The sequence below is a fragment of the Sceloporus occidentalis genome, unplaced genomic scaffold (genome assembly GCF_023333645.1).
Source record: "Sceloporus occidentalis isolate IW3139 unplaced genomic scaffold, rSceOcc1.0.p SCAF_366, whole genome shotgun sequence".
Classification (NCBI taxonomy): domain Eukaryota; kingdom Metazoa; phylum Chordata; class Lepidosauria; order Squamata; family Phrynosomatidae; genus Sceloporus; species Sceloporus occidentalis.
This window is the reverse complement of record NW_028317346.1, coordinates 174,639-196,409: the sequence shown is the minus strand read 5'-3', so window position 1 is coordinate 196,409 and position 21,771 is coordinate 174,639. Positions and strand designations below refer to the sequence as shown.

The 21,771-nt window shown below is 40.6% G+C and overlaps 1 protein-coding gene across 1 annotated transcript; it reads left to right on the top strand.

The window, feature by feature from the left end:
- Nucleotides 1-19,717, top strand: LOC149273575 (rho-related GTP-binding protein RhoJ-like). The gene is made up of 5 exons (XM_089506148.1): nucleotides 1-127; nucleotides 16,261-16,319; nucleotides 18,174-18,338; nucleotides 19,228-19,323; nucleotides 19,571-19,717. The coding sequence occupies exons 1-5, from the start codon at nucleotides 1-3 to the stop codon at nucleotides 19,715-19,717; spliced, it is 594 nt and encodes a 197-aa protein (XP_089362274.1).
- Nucleotides 19,718-21,771: the final 2,054 nt, after the last annotated feature.

Genomic DNA, 21,771 nt, shown 5'->3' with positions numbered 1-21,771 from the left:
ATGAAGAGGACGCTGAAGTGCGTGGTGGTCGGAGACGGCGCCGTCGGGAAGACCTGTTTGCTGATGAGTTACGCAAACGACGCCTTCCCCGAGCAGTACGTCCCGACCGTATTCGATCATTATGCCGGTAAGGGCCAGCTTTATGACTTATTTTTATTAATTTATTCATTTTTTTAATTATTAGTCATTAATTATTTATTATTCGTTCATTTCTATCGTACGTTAAGAAAATAAATCTGTCATTTTACTCTTTCCTCCGAAGGGTTAATCACGTAGCGAAACATTTAAGACATTTTTTTTTTCAGTTTCTATGGCAACAACCTATCAGTGCCTGCTTTTCTATGTCAGGTGACATTTAAGTGTTCCCGGGTAAAAATGATGGTCCAGGCAAAATGTTCAGATGATTAAAGAATAATTTCTGGGAAGGGTTTGGGTTTTTAGCATTTGTAGGAATGCTGTTTGCTACATTTAATTACAAAAGTGATTTAAACGTTTAATGTTTGCTACAGAAACGTAGAATTGAATATATAAATCAATAAATAGTAATAATATATAAATTAAAAATATTAATAATAATAATAATAATAATAATAATAAACAGTGATAGTTACATTGTAACTTTTTTTTTGGTTGTAATTCCCACTATTCTTGAATCACAAAGTCTGATTTAGGATGATGGGAGTTGTAGTCCACCTTTTGCTGAAACTCAGCATAAGTTTTTTGTACTTTTTAGAATTTTTTACATTTTGTGATCTTTTATTACATCGTTTTTCTTTCCCTTTTAAAATGAGAATAATAACCAAAATATTGTATTCTTAATAAAAAAAACATATATATATCTTTCCTGGCCGTACGATTCATTTACACCAAATCTAGTAAAATTAGTGTAATTACCTGTTAACCCCGCGCAGTCTAAAGCTTGTGGCATACCACCCAACTATCCTGTTCTTCATGGGGCAGTCCTGTTATTTTCCAACTGTTCCGCCTTAACACCCCCATTGTCCCACTTTTAGGGACTTTCTGATCTCCCCCGACCAGCCCAGGTCCCACAGAGCGCATTTAAAGATATCTATTCCTCTTTGGTAAATATTACTAATAAAATATTGGTGTGTAGATCCAGAAGTTCTCTCGTCTCCATGCTCACGGGATAGCAGCGCTCCAGAGAAGGGAGTCCATACTCATCTTTGGCCCCCGCTTGAATAACCGGTAACCCTCGCCGGCTATTTTTAAACTTTTTACCCAACTTTACCCGTATATTGCCAACAGACAGAGGAGGTGTGGTGTAAACATGCGCGGCTCACGTCAAGAAGAAAGAATCAAAAAAAGTTTTTAAATCCTAATATTTTTGTGCCCCCTTTGCCTAGAACATGAAATATTGGCTTTATTGTCACGTAAGGAATTCTCGGACAGGTAAAGCATCACCTGGCGGCTCTTTGGGTGAATTGAAGCAAATATTAACTCTGAGCCTTTCCAGTCCTTTCCTAATAATCCCCTCTATTTGGTGAACAGGCAATGAACCCGAATAAATTAACAATTAAAGTTCAGATCAAGGAGCGCAGACGGAGTGGGAGTCCAGCATGACTGGTAGACCGTTGCTCCGGGACACTTGGTAGTATTTGTTTGGTTTAATGCTAATTGGGGAAATTCTATAAACGCATTCAGGACTAAACCAGGGACCTATTATATTTATCAGGAAAGACAATGTATACGTTATCCCAGATTATTACATAATTCAACGGAAACATCAAAGGAAAGGCAGGACGAGCTTCACCGGCTGCGAGAAAAAGAGAAAATAAAAATAGTAATTAATATGAAGAATTCGCTATTTCTGCCAAAGCAGCTAGACGTGCGGTGTCTGAAACGTGGAGTGGAATGAGATGGATCCCCGGGAGGGGGGTTTAAAAAGACAATGGGGATTATTCATGAGAGGGAAAGTCCCACGAAATAATAAATACATTTATATATTTCCCAGCGCTGTATACAGTAATATAACCCCCCGCGCTGTATACAGTAATATAACCCCCAGCGCTGTATACAGTAATATAACCCCCCAGCGCTGTATACAGTAATATAACCCCCAGCGCTGTATACAGTAATATAACCCCCCAGCGCTGTATACAGTAATATAACCCCCCAGCGCTGTATACAGTAATATAACGCCCAGCGCCGTATACAGTAATATAACCCCCCCAGCGCTGTATACAGTAATATAACCCCCCAGCGCTGTATACAGTAATATAACCCCCAGCGCTGTATACAGTAATATAACCCCCCCGCGCTGTATACAGTAATATAACCCCCAGTGCTGTATACAGTAATATAACCCCCCAGCGCTGTATACAGTAATATAACCCCCCGCGCTGTATACAATAATATAACCCCCAGCGCTGTATACAGTAATATAACCCCCCCCAGCGCTGTATACAGTAATATAACCCCCCAGCGCTGTATACAGTAATATAACCCCCAGCGCTGTATACAGTAATATAACCCCCCGCGCTGTATACAGTAATATAACCCCCAGCGCTGTATACAGTAATATAACCCCCCCAGCGCTGTATACAGTAATATAACCCCCCAGCGTTGTATACAGTAATATAACCCCCAGCATTGTATACAGTAATATAACCCCCCAGCGCTGTATACAGTAATATAACCCCCCCAGCGCTGTATACAGTAATATAACCCCCCCAGCGCTGTATACAGTAATATAACCCCCAGCACTGTATACAGTAATATAACCCCCCCAGCGCTGTATACAGTAATATAACCCCCAGCGCTGTATACAGTAATATAACCCCCAGTGCCGTATACAGTAATATAACCCCCAGCGCTGTATACAGTAATATAACCCCCCAGCACTGTATACAGTAATATAACCCCCAGCGCTGTATACAGTAATATAACCCCCAGCGCTGTATACAGTAATATAACCCCCAGCGCTGTATACAGTAATATAACCCCCAGCGCTGTATACAGTAATATAACCCCCCCGCGCTGTATACAGTAATATAACCCCCAGTGCTGTATACAGTAATATAACCCCCCAGCGCTGTATACAGTAATATAACCCCCCGCGCTGTATACAATAATATAACCCCCAGCGCTGTATACAGTAATATAACCCCCCCCAGCGCTGTATACAGTAATATAACCCCCCAGCGCTGTATACAGTAATATAACCCCCAGCGCTGTATACAGTAATATAACCCCCCGCGCTGTATACAGTAATATAACCCCCAGCGCTGTATACAGTAATATAACCCCCCCAGCGCTGTATACAGTAATATAACCCCCCAGCGTTGTATACAGTAATATAACCCCCCAGCGCTGTATACAGTAATATAACCCCCAGCATTGTATACAGTAATATAACCCCCCCAGCGCTGTATACAGTAATATAACCCCCAGCGCTGTATACAGTAATATAACCCCCCAGCGCTGTATACAGTAATATAACCCCCCCAGCGCTGTATACAGTAATATAACCCCCCCAGCGCTGTATACAGTAATATAACCCCCAGCACTGTATACAGTAATATAACCCCCCCCAGCGCTGTATACAGTAATATAACCCCCAGCGCTGTATACAGTAATATAACCCCCAGTGCCGTATACAGTAATATAACCCCCAGCGCTGTATACAGTAATATAACCCCCCAGCACTGTATACAGTAATATAACCCCCAGCGCTGTATACAGTAATATAACCCCCAGCGCTGTATACAGTAATATAACCCCCAGCGCTGTATACAGTAATATAACCCCCCAGCGCTGTATACAGTAATATAACCCCCAGCGCTGTATACAGTAATATAACCCCCAGCGCTGTATACAGTAATACCCCCCCAGCGCTGTATACAGTAATATAACCCCCAGCACTGTATACAGTAATATAACCCCCAGCGCTGTATACAGTAATATAACCCCCAGCGCTGTATACAGTAATATAACCCCCAGCACTGTATACAGTAATATAACCCCCCAGCGCTGTATACAGTAATATAACCCCCAGCGCTGTATACAGTAATATAACCCCCCAGCGCTGTATACAGTAATATAACCCCCAGCGCTGTATACAGTAATATAACCCCCAGCGCTGTATACAGTAATATAACCCCCCGCGCTGTATACAGTAATATAACCCCCCAGCGCTGTATACAGTAATATAACCCCCAGCGCTGTATACAGTAATACCCCCCCAGCGCTGTATACAGTAATAACCCCCCCAGTGCTGTATACAGTAATATAACCCCCGCGCTGTATACAGTAATATAACCCCCCCGCGCTGTATACAGTAATATAACCCCCCAGCGCTGTATACAGTAATATAACCCCCAGCGCTGTATACAGTAAGATAACCCCCCAGCGCTGTATACAGTAATATAACCCCCAGCGCTGTATACAGTAATACCCCCCCAGCGCTGTATACAGTAATATAACCCCCAGCACTGTATACAGTAATATAACCCCCAGCGCTGTATACAGTAATATAACCCCCAGCGCTGTATACAGTAATATAACCCCCAGCGCTGTATACAGTAATATAACCCCCCAGCGCTGTATACAGTAATAATACCCAGCGCTGTATACAGTAATATAACCCCCAGCGCTGTATACGGTAATATAACCCCCAGCGCTGTATACGGTAATATAACCCCCAGCGCTGTATACAGTAATATAACCCCCAGCGCTGTATACGGTAATATAACCCCCAGCGCTGTATACGGTAATATAACCCCCAGCGCTGTATACGGTAATATAACCCCCAGCGCTGTATACGGTAATATAACCCCCAGCGCTGTATACAGTAATATAACCCCCAGCGCTGTATACGGTAATATATCGCCCTGGAGCCGCCGTTGCTGTCAGTCATGTGATATTTTTGGTGATTTTCCCCACTCAAACACCGCGCTGAGCTGATGCCTTACGGCAATGCTAATGAAGTCCGTTCCTCCAGTCAGACTTGCATGTGGCTTGCGGTGTACGGTTTAAGTTTTATCAGACTCCTGGCCCATCAAACAAGATCCCAGAGTTCCATTCGTAGCAGCATTAAATATGACTTTTCTAGCCGAGTACAAAAGAGATAAGTGATACGCGGAATAACGAGGAAATCCAAAGACTTTCCTAAACTTTCATCTTGGGTGTATTTTTTATTTCTGAATAGACCCCCCCAGCAGACCCCTTACTGTCCAACAGAATCTCCAGAATACAATTAAGGACCTCGTTAACCCAACTGTAACTCCACGCAGGCTCCTCTGAACTACACACCCTGTATGTAAAATGCATTTCTAGCGACGTGGAAAGTTTTCATGGGTTACATTAACCCCTCTGACATCATCCCATTCCCTTGTTCATTGTCCTTTTTCCATTGTTGTGACCTCGTCACCTCTTTACAGTGCAGAACTAAACAAAATCTCCTTTTTTTTTTCCTGGTTGAACAAAAAAAAGAGCGTATTGTCTGAATAAAGGCCGTTCTGAGCTGATCCGTAACTCAACATTCTGCAGCTCGCCCCGTATCGGCCGGGTCAGAATAAATAATAATTAGGGTGGGAGGTAACATCGTAGCAGCGTTAATCATTGTCCATTTATTGTTTTCATTCATCCCATTGATACAGTTTGTAACAGTTTCTTGAAGTTCCGAGTTCAGCCGCCCACTCGATGAACCCACTCGATGAACCCACTCGATGAACCCACTCGATGAACCCACTCGATGAACCCACTCGATGGGGTCCAATGACAGTCGGTGGCTTATTTCTTCTCTGGTTTTTAGATAACAGCTCGATGTTTTCCCCATCTGTCCGGTGACTCGCGTTCTGTTGGGAACCGCAGAAAAATCCGGTTTATTTTGACGTCAGAATGTCGGACCTTCTTTGACGACTTCAGTTACTTCTTAATAATCAGGGGAAACAGAGAGGCCAATGCTCTCCCATTATATATATAATTAATATATATACGGATATTATCTTAAGATATATGTGCTTTGGTTTAAGTAGCCACTTTAAAAAGGAAAGCTTAATCAAAAAAATTAATTTACATATAGATGCCAAAAATCCATGAATTTAGTAAAAGGAGGTCCGGTCAGAGAAGGGTGACTTGAGCGGAGTGATTGCAACAACCAGAAAGTAATCCCCTTTGGCGTCTGGTTAATGCCATTTGGTTCCAGATTTGCGAAGTGGACTTTGAGGGGGGTGAAACTTGTTGGGATTTGCCAAGTTCAGCATCCAAAGCGTTGCCAGCTGGTCTCAGAGAGAAGGAATTGCTTCCAATTCAGTGACGTCGAGTTTCACACCAAATAGAAGTCCAACAGCCAAGTGCCTGACGATGGAGACCGAGCCAAAGGTCGACTAAATTCTGAGCGTATTCGGGTTTATCTAACTGATAGGGAGCGCCATGATGCGTACAGTACTGCAATGTGATATTTTGGGTGACTTTCCCCGCTCAAACACCACGCTGAGCTGATGCTTTATGGCAATGCTAATGAAGTCCCTTCCTCCATAGACCTTCATTAGTCAGAGAGTCCAGCTAGGTGAGGAAGACCAAGCCGTTCTATTGTTTATCCACAAGGCAGTATGATAAAATGGATTGGGCTAAGATAACAGAGCTAGAACACATACACGTGGCAGATATGCAGATCGGCAGATCATTATTTCAAGAAGAGACCTCTAAGGTCCTGAAAGCTCATGTGACTTTCCAGCAAACAGAAATAATAAGATCTTTTAACCCAACAACTGCCTTTATATTTAACCCTTTATGGGCCCATGGTTAACACATGTGGTTGGGTTTCTAGTACATGTATGTTGATTATTTTATATGGTGACATAGGTTTATTTAGTGAATAGAACTAAAAAAAAATGTAAGATTTGGCAAACGTGAGAGATCTGCTTTGAGTAAAAGTATCCAATTCCTTGAGAGAATGGCTGTCACCTCATCTCGTCGCCCAGCTTATGGAAAATGTACAGCACAAGGCAATTCAAACCATCTGCTGCTCTTATTCCTTAGGCCTCCCGAGGTGATGGAAGCTTTCAGGATCTCCTCAGATGAGTCTGTCTGAATGTAATGCACACACAGCATTTTATTTGCCTTTACAACGTTTTTTTCCTTCCTGTTTCAGGCTTGTTTAATCTTTTTTTTGCGGAAACAAACTCTATGACATCACGAGTCATGCCTTATCACACGTAAGATAAGGGACATTATTCAATGGTCCTTCAAAAAAAAAAAAAAAGAACAATCGTTCCTCAGAGCGCGCTTAAAACACCAAAATGGGGACAAAAATAGCATTTCCTGTTCCCTTCTAGAAGAAGCAGAATCTAGTTATTCTCCAGATTTTTTTATATGAGTTTAGGAAACCTTAGTTAGTATTTTTTTATGATAATATATAGTCATGTTCAATATGAATTTGTTCTCGGCGGGAAGCACTTTGGAAGCCCAGAGCCATCCGGAGATTGTCTTCTTCTTCTTCTTCTTCTCTGATTTACTTCGCTCCTTTAACCAGGCGGCCGAGCCGCGGAAAAAATCTCTTAAAAAAACCACTTCACTTTACCCAGGAACATCATATATTTCATAAGCCGTCCGTTATTTACGCTTCTCCTGCTGAAAGGTTCCCCTAAGATATAATGCTGGAGTTTATTAAAATGCTAAAGAGATACAAAAAACCCCATCCTGTCTCCCATGAGATTATATAGAACTTCATTCATCGAGTGACTTGTTTATGATAAGAGCTGCCCCAGGCCTCACCCGGGGCAATACCCCCAGCTGCCCCCTCTGCTGCTACCGTCTATACCACTGGGTGCCAGGATATGATGTCACGTCCTGGAGCGCCAACGTCTAAGCGTTGAAGGAGAAGGCCATGTGATCCAAACAAATGGCCCATTTGGGGACATTAGAGACCTCCGTTGTAACAGACCCATTGAGTAGAGGCTCACCGGGGGGGCCTAATTGGCCAGTAGGGAAACCTGCTCCCTGTTTAGAGGCAGAGCGGCCATTAGCCCCTGGACCTGACACACTAGGCCTAGTCGTACAAGGGCTAGAATATGCTGATGGGCCCCAGACTAAGACATACAAATGGCCATAAAATAAAACATTTATGTAAATTTTTTGGTATTTATTCAATTTTCTGAATAGAACATAAGCTCCCAAGAATGAGGCCTTCTTCTATCAGTCTGTGTTTATGTGTTATCATTAATTTAATATTTTCCCCCTGTTGTCGTAGTGATGTGGTCTGAACGAGGCTCTCTGACAACCTGGTCCCCATTTTGTGGGAGGGGCAATATTTCTCAAAATGGCTCCACGCATACAGTGATTACCACATAATAAAATGATGAATAAAAGTCTTTACAGAAAAACTTCAGCATTGCTTTAGTCTTCAGGGCTTATCGCCGACATCCAGGACACTACCCAAGATTTAAAATTACAAAAAAATATTTTCTGGATTATTTTTCTTTTTTAAATATAAACCCCATTGCCCAGCATTTCCATGATAGCCCCTATAATACAGAGATCAGCCAAGCTATATTTACCATGTGATTCACGCCACAATTAAGTGATCAACCAATATGTAATATATTCATTCCGTTTTATAAGCAGATGGTAAGCAAAAATGTTAGGAACTGATGAATTCTTCTCAACGTGGCAACCAACGAAGGGGAAAATAGAAGATGATTATTTTCATAATGTATTTCTCTGCTAACGGGCAATGGGAGCAGAACAGAATCACTTTTTTAAAACACAACAGGCTATGTATCAAAAATATTTATTCCGTTTAAGCATTTGCACTTGTTAACAATCAACATTTTCATAATTTAGCAATTTATATCAATCGGAACAAAAATGACATAAAAAATATACATCAGCTAAAGATTCTGGACCAGATTTTACATATTAATAACTAAGTGCAGCAATAAAAGAAAGAATTTCCAGAAATAATATTTTTTTTATGTTATATCGTTTCCTCGATCATATATATTTTTTAGGGAATGCCTAATTGTCATGTGACACAAAATGCGTCTTAAAAGTTATGTTTTTAAGTGATTAAAATCCAGCTATTTGGAAGTGATGAGTGCTATATATTTACTTATCATAGAGAATCTGGAAGAGAGATTCGAGATAGATACATTATTTTTATTTTTTATTATTTTGTTATCTATTTCTTTATTTATATATATATTTATTTATTTATTTATTATTTTAATTTTTTTTTGTTATTTTTAATTAAAAAATATTTCAAAAATAGTCCAAAAATAAGATATTTTTTTGCATAGAACAAACATTTTTCAGTATCCTAAAAGTCGCAAAGTGGATGCAGACCCCACACCTTCCTGCTAGTGTTTTGGAGACGAGAATATGTGAAAGGATACACATTATTGGGAAAATGTTTTCTCGTTTGGCTGTGATTTTTTAAGCGTATGTGTAGAATGATCAGGTCGGGAAGCACAGTTGATACACGAGGTCTTCGCACGGCCTTCGCGACTTAAGACGGTTAATGGAACAACATCTGCCGGAGTATTCTATATAATGCGGCTCCTTTAATTGGATAAAGTCAGCGGGTGATTTATCGAATGCTCGTTCCTTTCTCTTCGGCCAAAATTCAGCTAACGGGGAAATGGAGACTCTTTTAGAACCTCAGTGAATAATACGTAACAACTCTACTGAATTCATGATAAGAAGCGTTACAATGTATCACTCACACCTTCTATCACCTGCCATACATTGTGAGATCTTCCTCCATCTCCTCGTAAATGTTCCCGGCACTGATCCAGATACGGACATTTTGCCCAATTTTCAGAACGTTGTACCCTGCGCAGCCCCTGCCGTACCATTACGTTCATTTTCATCTAAAACCGAAAGATTTGTACATAATGAAGGAAAGAAGAATAGGTCGCCCGGCGGAATATCCTTCAGTAGAATAGAGTTTCTACTTTTTTTGCTTCCGCATAATGTTTCCAGGACGGATAAGGAACGTATAAAGGGTTTCTGACATTTTCCGTAAGCCTCCAGCTGGGTTAAATTGAGATGTAAATGAAATCCATTTCGTAAATTCAAATTGAGACGGGGCCAAGTCATAAAGAGTGTTCTCAATCCTGTATGATATTGCGATGCAAATCCCACACGGATACATTGACATATTGTAATCGGGGACGTCGGGTGATACACAGCGTGCATTCTGTAAGAGTCTAGATAGAAATGTCGCATTCTATAGGGTTCCTTGTTCCAAAGGAATGCCCTAAAACTGTATGCAAGATACACCCACTGGTGGTCTTTAAATGCCAGCATTGTATGTGGGGGACAAATAAGCCAATGACGTGTTTCTTAAAAGGTGAAATAGCCAAAAAGGTCAAAGTCAACTCATGTACCATGATGATGTCACCAGCGATGATGTGGCTCAAACCAGGGTTGGATTGGTGATGACGAGGCGGCCAGTGGCTGTCTGATAATGTAAGTGTGACTCGTTATGTTAGGCCACACATTATGGGGTTTTTGGGTAGCATGTGGCAAAATCCAGCCGTTGGCTACACACTGTGACCCCCGATTTGCCACTGGAGCAGCAGATTGGTTGAGCGTAGGACACCAACGGCCAGAGGACCACCAGGCATTCGGCGATGGCGAGTCCTGGCACAAACACTTGGCTTTTTGGGGGGTATTCTGCGTTAGTTGTAACCGTTTGATTTGTACTAAACATCGGTTGAATTGCATGGATCAACTGCAACAGTGTATTCAACGTTTTAAAAGGGTGGGACAGGGGCGTCTTAGATAAACACAGTGATTCCTATGGTTGGGAAATACATTTGGAACCCTAAGGAACCTGGTTTATCATCAACGTTCTTGTTTAAAAAACATTGAAGTCAATAGTACAGTGGAAAAAAATATTCAATCGATCGAAAAAAACAAGTTTCGTGCCAAGGTTCCTTTCCTGTTTAAGGTGTGATTTGCCGTGAGGAGGACCTCTTGTAGAACTTGGCCCCCCTTTCCTCCCTGTCCCTGCAATAGATCTGTCAACACATCCGCCTGCGGGTACGTCCTTCTGCGTAGATCTTTGGCTTCGGATTAGTAACGCCTTCAGTGTTTTGAATGTCTTTTAAGAAAAAATATTTTGGGGGGGCTCGGTGAAAGAAAACTGAATTGAAATCAAAAGGTTTTATGTTTATTAATAATTATTAATATTAATTAATGTATTTGTTTAACCAATGAACATTATGACATCAGTGTCCATTAAAAAAAAAAAAAATTCTGGTCCTTTGTTTTAGTTTTAAAGACTTTTAGCTTCAATGCTGAAGTTATGTTTTTTTAACGGTCCTTGAACCATTAAAGACATTCGGAGATCAATGAATGGGGTAATTACTAGATTTCAGGCAATTGGGGCCAAAAGTTGATGAAAGTCAATCCTTTATTCCTTTTTTTTTTTTCAAACTTTATGTTCTCAAAGTTCTGCTTTACTTTCCACCATTTTTTGGAGATGAGTGAAGCTTTTCGGAGAGCTGTGAAGGGAATGGGTCTTCTCGATAGGATAGGATTGAGGCACGAGAAGAATATTGGTTGCATTTGGTGTTAATGTTGCAGTGTTAATGAGAAATGTCTGGTTCCTCTACTCGTTTCTCGGAAGGTGTAGGGTCGGGATAAAGCGAGTGATGGGTACGATCGGGTTCTACCCTTTCTTGCGTTACCTTGGCGTTTCTGTTGGTGTGAGATTCATTTGTTTTTTGCGACAGACAGGAACCGCATTTATTAAACAGGAAAAAGGAACACAGGTCAGCTGGAGACATTCATCAAAGTGCTGTCTCCTTACAATCCATGGCTTCTTCTGTAGCGTCTCTCTCTGCCCCAACAGAGCGCACATCTGGTATCGTTGCCCCGAATGACCAGTGGAACCCATGAGACACCTAACCTTATATGTCCTGAACCTTCTGATACCTGAATATTGTCCACAAACAGATAAAATATATCGTCACGTCATAAAAATATAAAATTTCTATAATATTAAATATCAAAATAGTCAATTTGTCACCTTATTTGTTACCTTATTCTTGCAATATTTGGTTTACAAACTAAACCCCCTAAAAACAAAAGTTTCATGTTTTTGATACATTGAGCTTATAGATTGGGTTGTTGCCATTAACCTCCGCAGGAGCAAAGCCATAAAGTTAGTTATTATTTATTATTGTTATTATTATTATTATTATTATTATTATCTTTTATTTATATAGCACCAACAATTTACTCTGTACTCCTTTCTAACTTTCTACCAAAGTTTTCCCTAAACAGTAATACTTTTTCCCTGATACTGCTCCGAAGAGTTATTATATAGCAAATTGTTACTTTGTTATTGTGCAATTCTATTAATTAAACACAAAGTTTAACATTGTATCTCTGGATCGCTACATTTTTAAATCGTGGAATTATTGCCTGTTCTAGGCCGATTTCTCACAGGATGGATCACAGCGACAAATTTTATGAAATTCATCAAAATGCAAGCATTGCGGTTAATACGTTCGCCCTAATTCCAGGTTTATGTTTTAATAAAATAAAAATGAAATAAAAATAAATTCTTACAATTTTAAAGAGGAATTTGTGTATTATAGCCCTATAAATGTCCTTGATAATAACCGGGGAGTTATTTAATTCCCGATGTCATTCCCTGAAATCAAAGTCTCAGTTAATAGAGGTTATGAGAAAATAGTTTCCTAAAAATAGAGGGATATTTTTTCTCTAAGTTTTCCAACTTTTATTATTTTTATATTTTTTTTTTTCGTTTTCGATAATTATTTAATTTTTAAAGTTCAAATGTTAAAAATAAAAAAAAAAGCACTCATGGTTTGGTCTAATTAGATCCCCTCTGGCTGGGATTTAATTAGTACAGCATTTATTGTTTATTTCCTGAAATAAAATAAATTATATTCCAAAATATATCAGCTGCATTTTTTTTATAGAATATAACTTAATTGGAATTGCACAGATATTACGCATAATAAATAATATTTTATTATGCAGAAAATGTTCATAATGGAGTTTAGACAAATGACTTCAAATATAAATGTTTATGCCAGCCACAAAATTAGAGTTATGCGGTAATTAGGAGCGTATAGCAGCGTGTGACAATCTGTTTGTTGTAAGAAACAGTGCTTCGAGAGCACGAAATGGGCAGAATTGGTGGTTTTTCATCTTAATGGTCCTTTAGCTGATTTCAAGAGCTGATGTGATATTTTACAACAGTAAGATTGGAACAAAAGACACATGGTGGCCTGATTTTAGGAGGCAGCTCGATGTTGCCCATGCGTAGGTGCCCTGCTTGGACACTGATCACTGATGGACTTGCCAGGGAACTTCCTACGGTTGGCAGCGTGGAGCTTTCGATCTCCTCGGGGGCGTGGCAATGATCAGGGGGCGGGCAAGCAGCATGTGAGGGTGGGGCTATTGGCAGGTTTGTCTATAAAAGGGCAAGAAGACACTAAGGTGTGATGGATGTTGAGAGAAACATGGCCGAGTCATAATAATGCTGCTATGTGGCGTAGAACCGTATAAGTGAAGGACAACTCATAGGTTAGGGCACAGAAAAAGCTACATTATATATAGTCCCACGACATGTCATGGACCTCTAGAAGATTGGAAGCTTCCCAAAGTTGCAGCTGGTCTTCAAAGCCATGGCCAGGTTGTCTAAATAACCCATTCTTACTCGTAGGCCTCAGCCTCGGTGAGAAGAAGACATCACCCGAAGCCCAAATATTGTCCATCTCACCCGAAAGCCAAGAAATAGAAATATAAGACATGAAAGCACAGATTTCCTCACTTGGCCGTACAATCCCGTAACATGTGTTTCCTGAATGATAAATACTATTTGGTGTCTGTTTACATGAACGCGGTGTCTTCATTGTGTATATAATCCCCACCCAGAAGAAGTTAGAAGTTCATCTCTTACTTCACACATCTAGACTGGAGACTAACCCACAGAAAAACAGTGTCCGTGCCAGCATTCGTATGCATCGTTGGAACAGCATCCAATGTTGACATCAGCGTTTTATATGGAGTCTGGAGACCACACAGATTTTGGTGTGAAATAAAGCATCTTATTCTGGGATTTACCACCCACTACAGCAGCATGAGCTCCCCTTACTGCCCTGGACGCGAAGGCATGGACCCCCTCAATGGAACCAAAGGGGATTTTCCATGAGATTAATCAGTAAAGGGGATTTTTCATCGTTTCTTTTTTCATTTGCAATAAATCGCAGTTGGACTTTTGAATTCGTAGCGTCTCCGATGTAAAGAGATAATAAAATCACAAGGCGGTTGCTAGGAGAAGTAGAAAATGCATGAAAAATATTTTTGTTAAACATATAAATTCTATTACATTTACAGCAACATTTTAAGATGGCCAAAGGATTGTAAGTATTACTTGGAGCAGAAGTCACCAAATTATTATTACATTTCCCCAAGCTTCTTCTAAAAAAAAAGAAACTCCATCAAATTCCTGGACGACACTCAAAGAGGTCCTGGCGGGACGGCCACCAAGCTCCCTTTGACTTCTGAGGGCATGGGGTGACGATGCCAATTAAAATCTAGACTCGTCCATGACATCTGAGAAGCCTACAGCCCAGCCTAATCAAGATATTCATTTGAGAATTCTAGGAACACTCCAACGTTCCAATGGTTCCAGAGACAATGTTTCCGCTTCCCTACGCCATGAATCCTCCAGGTCCAGCTGATGTCTGTCACAGTCTGGAGATCGGTCGGTTTCCAAGCTGGCACCAGAACAGGCCATGGTTTTCAGACCTGGCACTGGGTTTTGTATGCCGGTGATCTCCCATGTATGAAACTTTTGAAATCTTCCTACCCCTCATCAATCACTCTCGGGTAAATGATCTTAATAACGAAGTTGGCCAGATGTGCTCCTCTCTGTCGAAGGAATATACGAGCTGGATTCTGATTTTCGGAAACCTTAGGTGACCCTGCAACACATTATATTTAATCCAATAATCGGATATTAAGATTATATAAAGATTTTTAAAAAAAGTAATCTGTTTTATGTTTACCTCGTTACTCAACATATTTGTAAATAAATAAATATTTATTTTTATTAATATTAATATTAAAATTAATATTTTATTTTTTTATTAATAATACACTTTATAAATTTATAAATTAACTATTATAAATTTTATAGTAATATAAATTGAATATTAAATATATATATATATATATAAATTAATTCATTTAAAGGAATTAGGGTTCAGCGGTAATCTAGAAAGTCGTGGAAATTGGCTAAGAAAGGAAAAAATCCATTCAAAGTCACAATACAATAGCCCGATCCATCCGCTTAGTCACTTTCGGCCCAAGAAACTTATTTTAAGACACAAAACACGGCGCTTTGTAGCATAAGCAATTCTTCTCCTTATTTACACAGAGAGCAGGCGTATTCCGGGTCATTAATAATAAAAGCTGCAGCCAAGTAACGAGGAGCCGTAGACAGGAAAAGGAGATTCGTCGACGTGTTGGGTATTATTGATGGTCTTTTTTTTTTTCTTTGCGAAAAACAGTTCTGGGTTCCATTAATCAGAAACAATGAAACAAACTTGTATCGGGAGTAATCATTCTCGCCTTCGGTCCTATTCTGGACACGTTTGGTTCCAGGATTGGCGGGCGAGGAGTGTTCTAGAACCCTGCAACTCGAGTCCCAAAAACATTTCTCGTGGTTTGGTTTCATACGTTAACAATTCGGCTCCCATCCCCCGCCATATACTTTACGAAGGTCAAAGAAAGACTGAGCCGGTTCTGTATCATGTATAATGTATAACGTAGAGCGTTGTGTCCGGTTCTAGAGGCGTCATCATCTCTAGGAAGATATTGACGTTCTGGAGGGAGGTCAGAGGAGAGCGACTAACATGAGATAAAAAGTTTCAGGAAAGACACAGGGATACTTAGTATGTCCGGCTGGGGGGGGGTGGAGGGGTTATTTAAATAGATAAAGGACAGTCGGAGCATCTCTGGAGAGTGTTAAATCACAGAGCGAGAGCGCAATATATTCTAGTTACTGACTAGAACCATCTGTTATAAGCCTTTGCAGTCTTCGCCTCGAGGTGAAAGCTGTCACTTTGGTGTTACTGTCCCGGAGCCGGTGGTGTTGGTCGGAGGTGCCATGCATCCACCTCCTGCTCTGAGTGTTTACTGCCACTGTTTGAGGGTTGGGGGGGTATCATGAGGTGTGAAATGAAAAAAAAATGGCGGATGAACCCGAAGTCCTCGCTAACAGCTCTTCTCCTTTTTGTTTTTCAGTAAGTGTGACCGTCGGAGGGAAACAGTATCTTCTGGGACTCTACGACACAGCAGGCCAGGTATTCCTTATAGTTAATCGGTGTACCGGAGCGCGCCATTGTGGGAGATCATGTGATCTCTAAGCACCGCCCCCTGCTCACGAGCAGCACTGGGCTGTTTGCTTTACGGCAGAACTCGTCTTCTCTCTATGTTCATCTTATTCGTATAAAATATCACATACATTTAACAGAGTTGCTTCCCAGCAGCTTAGGCAGGACTCATCCGTCCGTAATATAATATTTTCCTGCTGTAAAGACTCAAACCTTAATCAGTCGTTGGTCTCGTCTTAGATTCAGGAGCCGTATGTCTATCCCATGTTTAATATGCTCACTGTATTACCCTCTACCACTTCTGCTGGCAGGCAGATCATCTTGTCCTTGCATTCTGACCTATGCAAAGGCTCAGGGAACAGAAAAGCTCTTCCATCCAGAAATGCCAACGCTACGTTTTTACAGCGAGGAAAGGTTATTGCTGTAACTCAGTCTGGATGAAATGGCAAATATCTTCTTCCTGAGACTAATTAGACTCGCAGCGCGGCGCCGACGATGCAGCTCCGTGAAATAAATATTCCGGAGCAGCCTAAACATTTACACGCTTACTGTATATAAAAACTTACAGTCAGCAGCCGGAATTCAGGTTTCCCGTCTTCAGCATCGAGAGATGCGTCCCTATTATACCCTCATCAAAAAAGCGACCTTCCTCCTGCGGGTCGATCAATCGCAGAACAAAGGAGTTCTGGGGACAAAACGTTAAAAAAACAGATTTTTTTTTATTTATTCTGCCCGTTTCAGGTGAAAATAAATAATGACATAAGGATCAGAGACCTATTTTATGCGTCTACCCTTGAATTATTCCTCCCCGTTGCCACCTCTGCCCTGTTGTTAAGTTTCTGATTGTTGTTGATTGGTTCAGGCAGCCTTTATAAGGGGCTTCAGGACAGGAAACTGATTTGGGATTCTGATTTTGCCACAGGCTGCCACCGATCCCAGCAGATTCAAACTATTTAAATATCTCCAAAATCAGTGTGGATAAAAAAAAAATGGCAGCTTTTATTAAGTGAAATGAGTTACGGTTAGTGGCGGGTATTTAAATAAGGTTGCCTTTTCCCATCAGACCGGGGAGGTATTATATCGGCGCACTCTTTACTTCCTGTTCAGCCCTATACATCATGGATAAAGCGAAGCGGAGTCGGTTCAAACCCAGGCGACGACGGGAGTGGGGATTCGCCTCCGTCCAAAATAGTTTATTACCCTCCACCATTTTGAACGGCGTATAAATAATAACTACAAGCAGCGGCCGCGCGGAAACAATAACTGGCATCGATTAAAGCTGAAAATTTTAAAAGCCGCGGGGGGGGGCGGGGGGCAATGAATCAATTCTTCAGCCGATGTTCATATAACGAACCCCACCAGGTAGACTCAATATATCTGGATATAATACGCAAGGAAGAGACCGAAGTGATGAATTTATCCATTGTTTCTGGCCATGCGTCTTCTACGGGGATCTGCTGCCACCTGCTGGTGCACAGGTGTAAAGCAGGATTTTTAAAAAATGACAATTTTTTTATTTTTTTTACTATATTTCTACATAATTGCCCCGTATTTGATGCCATCGCTTGGTGTTTGGGGTAATAGGGAAATAATGATACGGAAGAATCTTCCTGAGAGTCTGATGTAGTATCGGTCTGGCCATCAACAACAATCAGCAAGTTGACAACAAGAGGGATAACTTAATGGGGAGGAATAATCATGCAGGAACAGTTTTCTGCTCCGTAGTCAGGATCCCCTAAGAGTTTTGGCGCTCAGATTGTATGAATTTATAAAAATTTTAAGGAATAAATTCTGTTTAATATATTGTTGTTATTTTTGCCACAGGAAGACTACGATCAGCTGAGGCCTCTATCGTATCCCAACACGGACGTGTTTCTGCTCTGTTTTTCCGTCGTGAATCCTGCCTCCTATCACAATGTCCGGGAAGAATGGGTCTCGGAACTCAGATCTCGGATGCCGCACATACCCTATTTACTCATAGGAACACAGGTACTGCCCCTAGGAATCTCTGGGGGCAAGAACATGTAGCTTGCGGCCGAGATTATTTGCCATTGGCTATCCTTGCGCAACATGACATGGAGCCCCAAGTCATGATGTCCTAACTCAACTCAATTGGGGGTTGCAAGGCAGTATAAGATGCCCAGACGTCATGGTGGGATGGTAAGGGGAGATTCTCTGATCTACCCAACCAGAAAAAGCCACCGAGGCCCACCTTGGAGCACCCAACTGCCAAAGATCTGCCTTAAGGGATTGTGTGCCAAAAGAATCAGACACTGGATTCTCTGCTCTGATATATTTACTATCAGCCTTTATGTTACATTAAGGAACAATCTCAGCCCCAAAATTTCTGTTTCTGGTATGTAGGAATCCATTTTGTCTGATTTAGCTCCTCCCCCACCTGCTCATACTCGAAACAGGAAGCCTAAGTCTGTACATTTCCTGCACATGCTTGGTAGCACTCTTATTGAAGATGCTGAAGTGGCAGCCAATCACATATATGCTAGCAACACATCAGTGTCCAAATAGCAGACAACTGATTGGCTACTACTACTGTCATTGATTTCAAAAAGTTCTACTGAGCATGTGCAGGAAGTGTACTGACGAATGCTCCCTTCCTTCAGTAGAGGCAGCAAGGGGGAGGAGTTAAATGAGGACTAACTCACCAAATAACTAAGGAATGCCGGCATAGATTTGCATATATTAAAATACAATCAAAATGGACTCCCGTATACATCTAACACGACGAGGATTAGACTCTTTTTATCGCTTTTAAGGAACCAGATCCATGGATTTCAACCAGGAAAATGTGCATGAATGACGCTCATGATAACATGTATCATACGTGTGTAATACATACTGTGTCCACGTCTGTTTATAGATTGATCTACGGGACGACCCTAAGACCTTGGCGCGGCTTCTTCATATGAAGGAAAAACCAATAACTCATGAACAAGGAATGAAACTGGCAAAAATGGTAGGATTTGAGGGGGGGGGGGCAACAACTACTTTGGAGATTAACCAAATTGGTAACTGTTGGAATCACCAAAGCAACTGGCAGCCAAAGGCTTACGGCACATCATCCGCTATGGGTGGTGCATGCGCAGAGTTGGTGGCAGCAGAGGGGCAGATCCTAGATTGGGACTCGTATTGTGTTAAATGGCCTGATCATAATGTCAGCAGATTCTGTGCGCCGTCTAACATGCCCCCTCTTCTGTCTTCAGATCGGAGCTCAATGCTACCTGGAGTGTTCCTCCCTGACCCAGAAGGGTCTCAAGAACGTGTTTGATGAAGCGATCCTCACCGTCTTCAACCCAAAGAAGAAGAAAAGCCGCTGCGTCAAATGTCGCAATTCTTGCACCGTTGTATGAAATCGGCCAACCGCCGATGAGCGGCGCCCGGGATAAACCGAGTAGAGTTATTGGAGGAGGGTATGACCAATCAGGGTCCCCCGAGTGATGGTGGGGGAAGCCTCTGATCTGTGATACTTCCGGAATATAATATTAACAAACATATCGAGCTGTGATACTTCTCACTGACCTGGGTCCATGCGCAATATGTGCCTTATCAGTCATTAGAAAATAAGGTGATTGCGTAAAACCAACGGCAACGCCGGTCAAAATAACACATTTCTTTAAATAATAAATATTATAGCGGAAATGGGAAATTCCAAGGGACGCTGAAAATGGATACAGATCTCGGAAGACGCAAAAGTGTTTCTTAAATGGTTTCCATTATTTTTAGGCAAAAAAAATGGCTTCCTTCCATTAGTGCCACAAATTAAATATTGATAGTTTTTTTTGGAAGTTTTTTTTCTCCTTTTTAATAATTTAGACCAAGGTTACGCTTTAACTAAATACTAAAAACATCCCCCCCCCCCCCCCCGGGCCACCATATTTTCATTTTTAACATGAAATCCTAAAAAAAAAAACATTAAGAATTTTTAACTGTGCAATATAATGGACTCCATCTTGTTTATGGGGATGACTTCTGTCATAATTTTTGGAAACATGTAAAATGATTGATAAATCATTTTACATCTAGATTACAAGTTACTCCTCTCTACACGCAAACACCTTTAAAAATAATTCAGTGCCTTAATAAAACCGGAACCGTGTTTTTCAGTGAGGCGGGGGAAGCAATTTACCTTTGCACATAGCTACTTCCTGTTACGGTCTGCTATTCAGGAAGTGCTCAAGTGTATAACTGCAACAACAAAAAAATGGCTTCCTCCAACATAATAAAAAAACTAGTCCGCTATCTTGGAATATAAGAAAATATACATTTACAAATGATACAAAAATTTCTTTGAAATTTTGTGTAATTTTAGAATTTTCTTTTCTTTTTTTGTAGATAAAATCTGATTTGAGACAGGATCCAGTAAACTTTTAACCCATAAAATTCAATGCACTTTTAGTGTTGGGCGTAGTTTTTCATAATTATAATTTGTGCGTGTTTTTTTGGGGGGGAGGGATGAAAAAATATAAAATGTTTACATACTTGGAATCTTAGATCTCATTATTATTAAATTGATAAAGGGCTATAAATATATTAACGATCGGATATTTACTAAATCACATTAAGTGCAGATTGCAGATACCGGATCCTGAATCTGGAAATTATTTTACTGGATCCTGAATCGGAATTTTTATTTTATGTTTTTAATTGTTTGTTTTTTTTCCACCAGGGAATCCCAACAATAAGATTATTATTACTGGTGGATCCGATTTAATTTTAATTTCTTTTTTAATAGGACGCACGCTGCATGACACCGAGGGTTATTCATTCATTTTGTACCTGGGTAGACGTGTATTTTCCTAGAAAATGACTGTAAATAAAGAATTTTAGCATTTACAGCGGAAAATCGTTTTTTTTTTTATGTAAAAAATTGAATTAATTATGACTGAGATCTTCATACTGATTGCTGCACTGAATACAGACAGAAATAAGAAAAATACTCCACTAATCCCCAAACGGCTTGGATTAGGCAGGGGACTGCAATTTAAATTTATTAAAATTTAAATAGAAGCATTTTGTGACATCATGTTACGTTAGATTTATTCCTATAGCGCCAACAGAGTCTGTAGCGCTGTTAAAACAGGCGACAGTGAAAATAGTTAACAAACACAATTTAAATAACTTTAATGCACTAACCCTTTTCCAGAAATAATTGTCAAATTTTGTCTCATTTGTCTCATTTGCTTTTATTCTGGGAACACTTAATCATCATGTGACACAAAAGCAGGCACTGATAGGTTGTAGCTATGGAAACGATCAAAAAATACAAAAAGAAAATGACCAAATGGACAGATCCGGTAAGCTTTATTGGCTTAGTACGCTGGGGAATGCGATTCACGTTTTGTCTCAGTGGGACAGCAGCTTTAACGGCGCTAAAAACAGTTCTATGAGCCCCGAAGAAGGGAGA

Excerpts from the sequence above, each read along its gene's own strand:
- LOC149273575 (XM_089506148.1), top strand. The coding sequence starts at position 1 with ATGAAGAGGACGCTGAAGTGCGTGGTGGTCGGAGACGGCGCCGTCGGG. Across the intron at positions 128-16,260 it reads CGTATTCGATCATTATGCCG|TAAGTGTGACCGTCGGAGGG; the intron begins GTAAGGGCCAGC and ends TTTGTTTTTCAG. Across the intron at positions 16,320-18,173 it reads TCTACGACACAGCAGGCCAG|GAAGACTACGATCAGCTGAG; the intron begins GTATTCCTTATA and ends TTTTTGCCACAG.